The sequence below is a fragment of the Clarias gariepinus genome, chromosome 18 (genome assembly GCF_024256425.1).
Source record: "Clarias gariepinus isolate MV-2021 ecotype Netherlands chromosome 18, CGAR_prim_01v2, whole genome shotgun sequence".
In the NCBI taxonomy this organism is placed as follows: Eukaryota; Metazoa; Chordata; class Actinopteri; order Siluriformes; family Clariidae; genus Clarias; species Clarias gariepinus.
Genome location: NC_071117.1, coordinates 17,834,790 through 17,846,860, shown reverse-complemented (window position 1 = coordinate 17,846,860; position 12,071 = coordinate 17,834,790). Strand labels below are relative to the sequence as shown.

At 39.7% G+C, this 12,071-nt stretch overlaps 1 protein-coding gene across 1 annotated transcript; it reads left to right on the top strand.

The window, feature by feature from the left end:
* The first annotated feature begins 1,436 nt into the window (after window positions 1–1,436).
* LOC128506604 (calsequestrin-2-like) lies at window positions 1,437–10,419 on the top strand. Its single transcript, XM_053477132.1, has 11 exons — window positions 1,437–1,742; window positions 2,726–2,810; window positions 2,899–2,999; window positions 5,138–5,249; window positions 6,411–6,484; window positions 6,744–6,874; window positions 6,964–7,009; window positions 7,124–7,178; window positions 8,355–8,455; window positions 8,542–8,616; window positions 9,361–10,419. Exons 1-11 carry the CDS (start codon window positions 1,506–1,508, stop codon window positions 9,595–9,597), a joined length of 1,254 nt encoding a protein of 417 aa, XP_053333107.1. The 5' UTR covers window positions 1,437–1,505; the 3' UTR covers window positions 9,598–10,419.
* The last annotated feature ends 1,652 nt before the right edge of the window (window positions 10,420–12,071 follow it).

Here is a 12,071-nt window from a genome sequence, read left to right as displayed (position 1 = left end):
TTATTATGTATTACTTTAGATTACACCATTAAAATTACAAATAGTTAGACATTAATCATATACATCAATCAGCCATTAAAACCATTGATGTTAAAACCACCTAGTTTCTGGGTTCCCAGAAGGTGCCAGCGGGGAACCCCTTTGGTCCCTGAGAGCATGGCTTCACAGAGCCTCCGGGGGTAGGTTGTGGTGTTGCTGTGGGTTGTGGCATGGGGCCTACAGTACATGAATCAGACTTGTTTGTCTGGTGAATCCCATGGGTGCTCAATGGACAATGTGCAATATGGGGAGTTTAGAGGCCGGGTTGATGTCCTCAGGCTCTTTGCTTTCTGTGATTTCTGTGCGGCGGGCTGTGCTGCACTAAGTATTCCAGTGAGTGTTCCAGAATTTACTTTTTTTCTGTGATTTTTACTGCATTGGTTTTTATGTGGAATTGGACAGGATGGGCTGGCCTTTGGTCTCTGCTGGCATGGGTGAGCCTTGGGTGCCCGTGATAGTGTTGATGTTATGGAACAATAATATTGAAAGCAGGCCATGTAGCATTAGTAACAGCGTCTAGTATTATCAAGGCAAACCTGATCATCTATGTATTTTTATTAAACCTTGCAGCTGGTGGTTAACATAATCTCAGTAACTGCCTTGCGTACAGTAAGTAAAAAGCCAAAACCAACTGTGAAGGAGCTGGATACTTCGAAAAGCTCTTTATTTGACTTCCATTTCCTGACTTCTCCACAAAGCAATCTGAAATTTCATTATTTTTTGGTTGAGAAAGGTTTTTTTGGTCTGATGAGCGCAAGCACAAATACCCCACCACCACTGCCACCATCACTACCAGCTGAAGCATGGTGGTAGCATCACATTGAGGGTGATTGCTCCTCAGCTTCCTTTCTTGGTCCTTGGGTTTTGTTAAAATTCCAAGTTGATTCAATTTAATCTTTAGATCGTTACAAAAGGCAAAAACAACAACAACGACGACAACATATTTCTCACTATTTAGAGTGCATCTGAATATCAAAGAAGTTGAAGTTTATACTATCTGGTGTGTAAAAGTTAATGAACATCACCTGACTAAAACTCTTGCTATCCCTTAATTTCTTAAAGGTTTAATTTCTTTTCATATCTGAGGTGTCAGTGATTCCCAGTGGTGCTCCCAACTGTCCTCATTTTCATCAGCACATCATCTATATTTATCTTTGAAACAAGGGGCCATCTAAAATGGCTTTCAGTCCCAGGAGAATGGACATAATTGTGTAGAATCTGTCTAGTTATCTGATATAGAAGATATATTCCCAGACACTTATCTCACTCTAGATGAAAGTAAGAGTTTATACCAGACTCGATGCTTATGCTTCACTGCAGATTTTTGCAACAGATTTTTTTTCTCACACTTTCCCCCCCCATTAGGTCAAGGACTCAACCTTTCTCACCCCTGTCCCTCTAGGATTTGCACGCTTATTCCATTTCCTCTTCTTTTCCTCTCGCTTGGATCCTCCGTTCTTCGATCCATGATGTCTCTCTGGCTGGTCTTTTTCTCCTGCTTGTCTCTGCTTTCCAGAAGTTCTACAGAGGAAGGTCTGGAATTCCCGAGCTTTGATGGCAAGGACCGAGTGCTAAACATTAACGAGAGGAACTACAAGAAGGCACTGAAGAAGTATGACATGCTGTGCCTGCTTTACCATGAACCGCTGCCCTCTGACAAGGAGCTCCAGCAGCAGTTCCACATGAGGGAGATGGTCCTGGAGGTAAGATGTAAAGGAGTGATGGATATGGTGGTGGAAGATTTTTATGACAAGTTACTAATCATTAACTGAAGACAAATGAAATGTATTTAGAAATATGTTAAGAGTGGTAGATTTATGTCAATCTGAAAATAATGATGACAGACTCTTCTTTTGGCTTAGTGGTTGGCACTGTTTTCGTGCATCTCCAGGGTCTGGGTTCGATTTGGGTCTGTGTGCATGGAGCTTGCATTTTCTCCCTGTGCTTGTTGGGTTTCTTCTGGGTTCTCCGGTTTCCTCCCACAGTCCAAAGACATACGGATTAAGCTACTCAGCGTTTCCAAATATCCAATAGTGTGTGAGTTTGTGTGTGAGTGTTGACTGGAGGTCAAACCATGGTTTTAAAAATCCATTGGCCTCCATGGTCCCTAGTTGGACTACAGAGGGTTCTAGTTGGATGGATGCAGTCCCTCATTTACTGAACACTGCAATATGTGGGACAATATATGGTATAGATTACATGCTTACAGTGGTTGAATTAATACCAAACTGATCTTGTATCAGGATAAAATTAGACTATTGGCTGGATGTATAGCTCCTAAATTTGCATTAATTTACTGTATTTATTTTTATTTTGTGAAACTGTTAAAGATAAAATGCTAACAGTCTTGGATAATTGGTGTGTAACTTTGAGGTACTGACATAATTCTGAGGCTGTAAAAAGACCCAAAGCCTCTCTATGGGTCTGGTTTTGGTCTCCTCTCAGATCATACCTAAGCCACATAATTCTGTAAAGTCGTCCCTGATCCTGTAAGTGATTCCACTTTGAGTCAATCTGGCAATATGACACTAGACTGGCACTTTACTAATATCGAGGCTTATAAATAACCTTCTGTTTAGCTATAACATATGGCATGTGATTCCAGAGTGTCTACTTCCACGTAACATGTGTACATGTTTTTTTTCTGCCATCTCTCTTTTTGTCTCTCTCATTTTGGAATTTATAGCTGACTGCCCAAATCTTGGAAGACCGAGACATTGGGTTCGGATTGGTGGATTCTCATAAGGATGCCAAGGTGGCCAAGAAGCTTGGTAAGGTTGAATCCTTGTGACTCAAACAGTACCTGATGTCTAAAAAGTAAAACTGAGCAGTATTTGTTTTTTTGAACTTTTTTAATAGGGTTGGAAGAAGAGGGCAGCATTTATGTCTTTAAGGATGAACGTGTGATTGAGTTTGATGGCGAGCTCTCTGCAGATACACTGGTTGAGTTCCTGCTTGATGTAAGTAGAACATTATTTCTTGGATTCACCATTATGGGGTGGAAGTGGATGTAATTTCATCAGATTGTATCCAACAGATGCACTGGTCGTTATTTTACATTATGCATACACTGTAGCTTTCAATTGTGCCTGTGTTTTTTTTATGTGATAAATAAATGTTAATACATTTAAGAAAATGCTTTACTGCCGTATTAGCATGGATACGAGGTTTGTGAATGTTGTGTGAACTGTTCGAGCAATTTATCCTTGGTGTTGTCTATGTTAATGGCTTGAGTAGTTCCGTCATTTTGTGTTAACCTTCAGGAAGCAGAAGTGCTTCCCTGACCACAAAAGAGTTATTGTTCAGATGACTGAGGTTGTTCACTATCTTCCTGGCTTTGGTCCAGAACCACTTGCTATAGATATATCACAGGTCAGGAAGCTTAGTGCGGATGGTGAGCTCAACTGATCACCCAACCATCTGGAGAGCCCGCCTGTCATTGGTGCTGTTAGTCAATCAAGCTGTAATGCTTCTCATGAGGATGATTTCAACTGTGTACAGTAGGTATAAATGTTACTTAGCACGTTGGAAGACAGTTTAAAAAGCTTCTGACATCTTTGATGGTAAAGACATATAACGGACCATGACAGGTTCTGCATGATGTGAGCACCAAGCTACAGGGTTCCTGTCGATCATAATGAGGTAATAGCTCACTTGTCCACTTTTAACTCATTTGCATTCCTGGTGTTCAGGAGGAGGTTGTTTCTCCAGGCTTTGTCTTCCAGGTATGCCTTCTCATGATTATCACACCTCACCACAACAGCTACCTTAGTAATGGAAGTAGAGTTAAAAATGGCCAAACAGTCAATGCATCAGTTAATACAGCATGGGGCTTAGAATACAACCCTGTGGGGTTCCTCAGGGATGGGGTGGGTGTGATATATCTGGGCACCTGTACTGCTTGTGGTCTGTCAGTCAGAAAGCTGGGCATCCACTGATGCACAAAAGGGCTACGTCCTGTAGTTGGTGAGTAGGAAGGCAATTATAGTGTTAAATGATGAACTGTAATGAACAAACAGATTTTTAACAAATTTTCCATTCCTGATGGCCAGATGGCTCAGGGCTGTGTAGGAGGTGTGTGATGGCATCGTCGAATGAGAGAATTCGGTGAACTGTAACAGGTCCAGGGTGTTAGCTAGTGAAGAGGTTTTGAAGCTGTGAGAGGGTGAGAAGAATAAAGAATAAGAAAAAGGCCGCCAATACTAGTGTAAGGTAGAGATAGAGTCCTATGGTATAACCATGCTACATCACCAGTGACTTCATCACTTCATCTTATGTCTTATTGATTGCTTACATTCCAATGACCATCAGTCTCACAAGTCATTGCTCACAGAAATGTAAACAATTGTGTAAAATGTAATCTAAAATGCAAATAGGTTGTAGAAAGTCTGTTTTCTGTTCTCTGAACAGGTCATATTTTGTGACAGTCAATGACCGCTAACATTTAAGCTGCTCACAGATGTTTTTCTCACGTCTTACTTGCTTGTAGGTTTTAGTTTTTTTTTTGTCATTCAAGTGTGTTTGTTTTTAAATTCAAGCCTAAATATTAGCATGTCACATGGCAGCACAGTTGCTTAGTGGGTGACACTGACGCCTTGCACTTTAAGGGCCCTGATTCAAATCCCGCCTCATGTCTGTTTGCATGGAGTTTGCATATTCTCCCTGTGCTTGGTGGGTTTCCTCCGGGTACTCCGGTTTCCTCCCATAGTCCAAAGACATTCAGATTAGGCTAATTGGTGTTCCCAAACTGCCTGTAATATGTGAATGAGCATGTATATGTGTATGTATATATATGTACCCCACCTTGTGCCATAAGTCTCCTGGAATAGGCTCCATGACCCTGTACACAGGACAAAGCAGTATAGACGATGAGTGTGAGTAAGCATATTACACACGCCACAATAAAGGTCAGAGACTGTATTGAAGCAATATATTAATAACTGTACAAATATGGGAACAATTTACTCTTTAGCACATATTCTGCAATATTCACAAAATAGTTGTTAATTTATCTTTGATCCATAGCTGATCTAAATCCCAAATAGTAAACATGAGATTGTTCTCTTTTCCTCTCTCTCCTTGTATGTTCAAACTGTAGCTTCTGGAGGATGCAGTGGAGCTCATCAGTACCCCTATGGAGCTACGTGCTTTTGAGAGGATGGACGAAGACATCCGTCTCATTGGCTTCTTTAAGGGCAAAGATTCAGAACGTGAGACTTATAAATCTTATTTACTATCACACTCACTGCCAGCGTACTAAAATTTACTTTAACACCACCCATATAAAGGCAATTAATGATCTAGTGGATTAAAAATAATATATGTGACTATTAAAATTGCTGATCTTAGATAGATAGATAGATAGATAGATAGATAGATCAGCAGACAGATACATATACTGAAGGAGTTGATCTTTATTTTTATGTTAATCAGGTTCAAATGATTGATACCAGGTTTATGAATCTGATTGGTCTTCTCTGAGCAAAGTCACATGACTCATTGTATAAGGATGCACACTTATGCAACCAGATTCTTGTACGTTTTTCTTTTTTTCTTAAATATTTCTACTAGTTTTTCCTTAAATTTTTGTTGACGCATGGTGGCGTAGTTTGCACTGTTGCCTTGCACCTCTTGCACCTCTTGCCATGTTCTCCCTGTACTAGATGGGTTTCCTCTGGGTGCTTCGGTTTTCTCCCACAGTCCAAAGACATGCAGATTAGGTAGTAGTGTTTCCAAATTGCTGGTAGTGTCTGAATGAGTGTTTAAGTGTGTCCTGCGATGGATTGATTGTACCCTGCTCTGTGCCCTAAGTCTCCTGGGATAGGCTGCCTCAACCTTGTATAGAGGATGAAGCGGTATAGATGATGAGAGAGAGTGAGTGAGAGGATGTTGGGGGTTTCTTCATGACACTGAAAGGTGGACAAAAGATCTAACATTATCTATATTGTTTTTGTTTTGAACAAAATGTTATGATAGATAGATAGATAGATAGATAGATAGATAGACTTTTATCTCCATACTCTCTGTCTGTCTTTCTGCATGTCTGCTTGTCTCTCTGTCTCTGTCGCTTGCACTTCACCATAGTTCAGGAGCAATTACAGGGCTTTCTTGCTGTAAAGCGTGAGTAGAAAAGTAATCTTCTTGTATATGACTGCTCCGCAGCTTTTATTAAAAATCCCATTTCAAAGAGACGAGATTGAAGAGGCCTCTGCTGTGACCTTCAGCTGTATTGTTATGGCACTCTTAAACATGTGGCAGCATTTAACTGCTCACAGTTTTCCACATTATCACTTTCTGATGGATTGGAAAATGAGGGTGGCCTCTCTTGTTCTCTTACCTTTCTCATTCAACGTTTCCTTTCTTTTTTTTAGACTATAAGGCTTTTCAGGGGGCCGCAGAACGATTCCAGCCCTACGTGAAGTTTTTCGCCACGTTCGACAAAGGGGTGAGTGCCATCTCCTTCTCAAACACTAATGAAACAGATGGATATATATATTTTTTTTTACAAGGTAATATCTCAAATGGAGAGTCTTTTCATGTGTCCAAAAACACCCTCACACCACTATTGAGGTGAGCTCATCTCCAGAATTGAATTGAACTGTCTGCATTTGGGGAGAATTGACTCGGCGCTCGCTGAGAGCACTTCATTAAGGATAAAGGCTGCAATGTGTGGGGCAGTGCTGAGTGATGGTGCTCTGCTACAGGTGGCCAAGCAGCTGACTCTTAAGATCAATGAAGTTGATTTCTACGAGCCGTTCATGGACGAGCCAGTCACAATCCCAGACAAACCGAATTCGGAGAGCGAGATTGTGGATTTCGTCAATCGACACAGGAGGTGAGACTTATTCCCAGCATTTTCAATCAATGAATATTAAGTTGCTTTAGGAATTGATTTTTGGTCTTTTTTTCGTGATTTTGTCTCAGACCAACTTTAAGGAAGTTACGTGCGGAGGACATGTTTGAGACCTGGGTGAGTAGAATGTTAATAAAGTGTCACGCATTTCAAACTTTCATATTATCATCAAACTTACAGTATTTTACTGAAATTTTGTAATGGTTCACACTCTACTTGACTCTTTTACAGGAGGATGACATGGATGGGATCCACATTGTGGCATTTGCCGAGGAAGAGGACCCAGGTTTGACTTCATGAGTTGCATTTTTGTCGAGGTAGTAACTATGGAAACAAACAATATGAACAGACAAATCAGACAACATACTACAATTTAACACTCTACCAGTAAAGGAGTTAGCACTTTCGCTTTGCACCTCCAGGTCCTGGGTTTGATTCCCGCATCAAGGCTGTGTGCATGAAGTTTGTATGTTCTTACTGTGCTTGGTGGGTTTCCTCCAGGTTCTCCGGTTTCCTCCCACAGTACAATGACATGCAGATTAGGTTAATTGGCGTTTCCAATTTGTCCGTAGGTCAACTTAATTGGCGTTTCCAAATTACCTGTACCACGGTCGTACAAAATGGGGATAAATACAGCAGTAACCACCATTGGCCTCCACAGTCCCTTGTTGGACTACAGAGGTTCCTAGATGGATGGACGGATGGATGGATAACTTTCTTTAAAGCAGATAAATACTGTACATACTGAACCTTGAAAACCCATGAGTTGAACATCTAAAGGCATAAAAAAGTCGAGATCTTCATTACTTTATTATATTATGACTATATATGGTTTGAGAATGAATACAAATACAAAGTGCATCCGTATTTAATAGATAGAGTGACAATAGGATGAAAATTTAATAAGAAGTAAAAAATCAGGGTAGAATGTGTTTTTCCTTATCTACTTTCTGGTTTGTACCATACTTGGAGCTTAATATGTAATAAAACACAAACCAGTATTAAGTGTTAAAGGTCCCATGTTCCACTATTTCTTAAGCAAGTTAACACAGGTGTCAGAGCTCCTGCAATGGGTGTCAGTTAATGCCCCTGCTGAAATACCTTTCAGATAATACCTCAAACTCTCTCTATTTCACTCTTCCTTTAAGTGCGCCATTTTAGTGACTATGTAAATGAGCCACGCCCCAACAAAGAAGAGCAGAGCTGAGCAACAAGCGGAAGAGGGGCTTTTCTTATATAAGGTCACAACAGAGGAAAAATCTAATTGCCTTGTTTAAGGCCAGGCCAATACAAAAAAAAAGCAGGGAATCTTTTTCTCATGATGTTTATACACACACATTGGAGAGTAAAATTGCTTCGTAGGTACCCTTTAAAGTGTAATCAATCACAAAAAAACTTGATAAATCTTGTAAGCAGTGTAGCTTAATATTTCGTTTAGTAGTTTAACATTCCTTTATTTTAGATGGGTATGAGTTCTTGGAGATTTTGAAAGAGGTTGCCAGAGACAACACCAAGAACCCAGATCTGAGTATCGTGTGGATTGACCCTGATGACTTCCCCTTGGTGAGATGTCTTAAAGTGTTAGCATTTATCAGATCCAGCATGAATATTCTTGTGCCAGAGATTTACTCATTCCCTTCTCCTCTCAGCTGACCGCCTACTGGGAAAAGACCTTTAAAGTGGACTTGTTCAGACCTCAGATCGGTGTGGTCAACGTGACAGATGTGAGTTTGCTTTGAAGGAAAAAACAAAGAACACCCACTTAAAATGAACTTGTAAATGGTGAAGGATTAGGGAGAGACTTTAAACATGCTACACACATACACCTGATGTTTGTGAAGGAGACTCTTTCCCATACGTTCCCATGCCTACAGCAGTTTACCTAAAGATCTAATCAGTGTGACTTGCAGACATCTCTGGAGACACCATGGGTTGGATTCTGTTTCTTAGCAACCCTTCGTTCTTCTGAGATCGTTAATATGTTGTATAAAGCTAAACCGCTATTTCCAGTCAGTATTGATTCTGTCCATAAGCCATATTTATTTCGGTTCAACAAATAAATGCTACTTCAAGCTGACCTTAAAGGTATACATCAACATTTTCCACGTAAGAACTAATCAATTTATCTGTAGCTTTTGGAAGATTACCACAACAAATTTTGCCCTGAATCCATTAAAGATATGTTTTTCCAGTACAAGATTAAAAGAAAAAATAGAAAGATTATGTTCTACGTTATCCAGCTTTCCAATGCAGAAGCAATATAACAAATAACAATTTTGCTATACAGTATATATACAGTATCTATACTATCTATAACTGACTTTTCCGTTTTTCTGGCTATAGACCATCAAACAGACTCGACTGCTATGTTATTAACATAGTCCATGACATCATCCCAGATTTTTCTTTTCTTTCATATTACCTGATGTATATACAGTATATGTGTGTGCGTGTGTGACCTCCTACAGGCGGACAGCGTGTGGCTGACGATAACTAATGACGAGGCTCTGCCCACCGCTGAGGAGCTGGAGGACTGGATTGAAGATGTCCTCTCAGGGAAGGTCAACACAGAAGACGATGACCTTGATGAAGATGATTTGGATGATGATGATGATGATGATGAACGTGATGGTGATGATGGTGATGATGGCAGTGATGACGACGATGATGGCAGCGATGATGATGATGATGACGATGACGAATGATTGGCAGACATGCCACTAATGAGATATGTGACTTTTGCAGTGTTTATAGAATCTAATTAGATGAAAATCACTCGATGATGGCAATAATAATAATAATAATAATAATACAGTTCCACTGGTGCTGATAGGAAATGATTTATAAAATGAAAAATCAGTGCATGTGTAGACTGGGTTATAGGATTAATAAGTTCATAAACGTGTTATGTAGAGTACAGTATGTTGTATGTTTCAGTAGAACTACGCATATTTCTGTATGAAATTATTCATTTAGACTCTGATCAAGGAGATGCATCAGACCCAAAATGCTTCATGTAATCAGGTATTAAACTCAACCATGTGGTGTAGATTCATTTTTTAAATCTGTTTTTTTTGGATCCGGTGTCACATGGAGGTGGTGATTCACACTGTGGTCTCGCACATCCAGGGTCTGGGGTTCGATTCCCACTTTAGGTCTGTGTAAGTTTGGATGTTCTCCTCTTGGTGGGTTTTCTCCGGGTACTCTGGTTTCCTCCCACAGTCCAAAATACGCAGATTAGGTTAATTGGGGTTTCCAAACTGCTCCTAGTGTGTGTGCCCTGCAATGCATTGCCACCCTGTCTAGGCTGTACCCCACCTCGTGCCCTAAGTCTCTCGGGATGTAGATGGGATAAAGCGGTATAGAAGGTGAATAAATTTTTTGGATCCTGATGAAGACCTTTCATTGCTATAATTAATAATGCAGATAAATAATGCCGTGCCTACACATAAACCTAAACCTAAACTTAATCTCAGCCACCTAAAGTTTTTATTTAGAAAATCTTTTTTTTTTTTTTAAGTGACAGGCCAAGGTGAAATCTGTCAGATATTTCAAATCTTTTGGTCCAAACCAAGATATACCTCTACACAGCCACACATACACTTTCAAAAAGACTCACAAACTCTCCTTTTGCTAAAAGAAAAGGTTTGATGATTCAATAAGCAGCATAGTCTATTATAATGTGTATAGTGCTTGTGTGTATGTGTGTGTGTAAGACAGGCTTAGCTTTCAAGCATAATTAGATATCTGCTAGTGATTAGATGCTCCACGCACTCTTTCCTCTAAAAAGCTTTGTGTTAACATAATATTAAAGCTGTTAGCTGAAAGCGGATCTTTGTAGTGGGAAGCACATCCTCCCTACAATCGTTACTTCTGCACAAACCTTAAACTGGGGCTAAGTAAAGGGGATAAACATGATTCATAGACGTTTGCTCGGGATTACTCATAATTACCTCCTTATGAAAATCCTCCCATTCCTAATTTATGGCATGGGGGTTGAAAGCCAGGTATGTGACTAATCAGCTAAGGACTTTAGGAATCGCAGATCCCATGCTAAGCCTAAAGCACTAATGTTATTAGTGTTGTGGGTTAGAATCTAAAAGAGGGTTGTATCTAGTACTCTAGATACAGGAGGATTAAAGGAATAAAACATGACAAGACCACTAACTGACATGATACCAAATGAGAATATTAAAAATAAGAAGAAATTTTATTATGGTATGTACTATGGTAATCTAAAGTATTATACCATATTATACAGGTAGTCTCCAAATTAAAAACGAGTTTCGTTCCAGGAGAACGTTCGTAAGTTGGATTTGTTCTTAAGTCTGACATTTGACACAACTATACAATGTAAAGCATACAATCCACTTGAATAAAATGCTGTCCCCACACTGCCATCATGTGGCCAAACTGTAACTGCGCCTAAATGAATAAATCTCACACGTCAGCAATGTAACAGTGTTGTCTCCGTGCCTTTAAATCACAAGGGGAATCCCGGACGCCATTTTGTCTCGGAGCTGTTTTCCACTGTATTGGACTTTGAACTCTGTCTCGTTGACAATTTTTAAAAATTAGGACAGATTTACAGGACAGCCATTTTCTATCATCATGCTTAAGGAGTGATTAATTGAAACCGGTGAGGACGAATCATTTCTTCCGCATCACCACATGCGCACACATACAATATAGCGGACATTTTATACATTTACTTACACAATATATAAAATTATATTGTATAAAATTGTAAATATTGGTATCTGGTCCACTGTATTTTTTGTATACTACACGTGAGATAGGCTCCAGGTCCCCGCGACCCTGAATACAGGATAAAGCGGTATATATGATGAGTGAGTGAGTGAGATATGATGGTATATATGAAGTATACTACATAAATATTATACTATGGTACATGAAAATAATTTTTGTCCTGGTAAATGATCCAAAGTAGTAGAAGCACGTACAACAGTATAGTACAAAAGTATGAGAGTATGTACCATAGAAAGCACCACGTACAATAATGTGTGCATGTATTATACAGTACAAGTAGATAAAAACGATGGTTGTGTAAAATGGTACAGGTGCCGTAGGACTACCACAGTACCTGTATATACTATGGTAATGTGTACTAGCATTTCCCGTCTCAATCTCACGCATTCAAACCACCCAAAGTAATCTC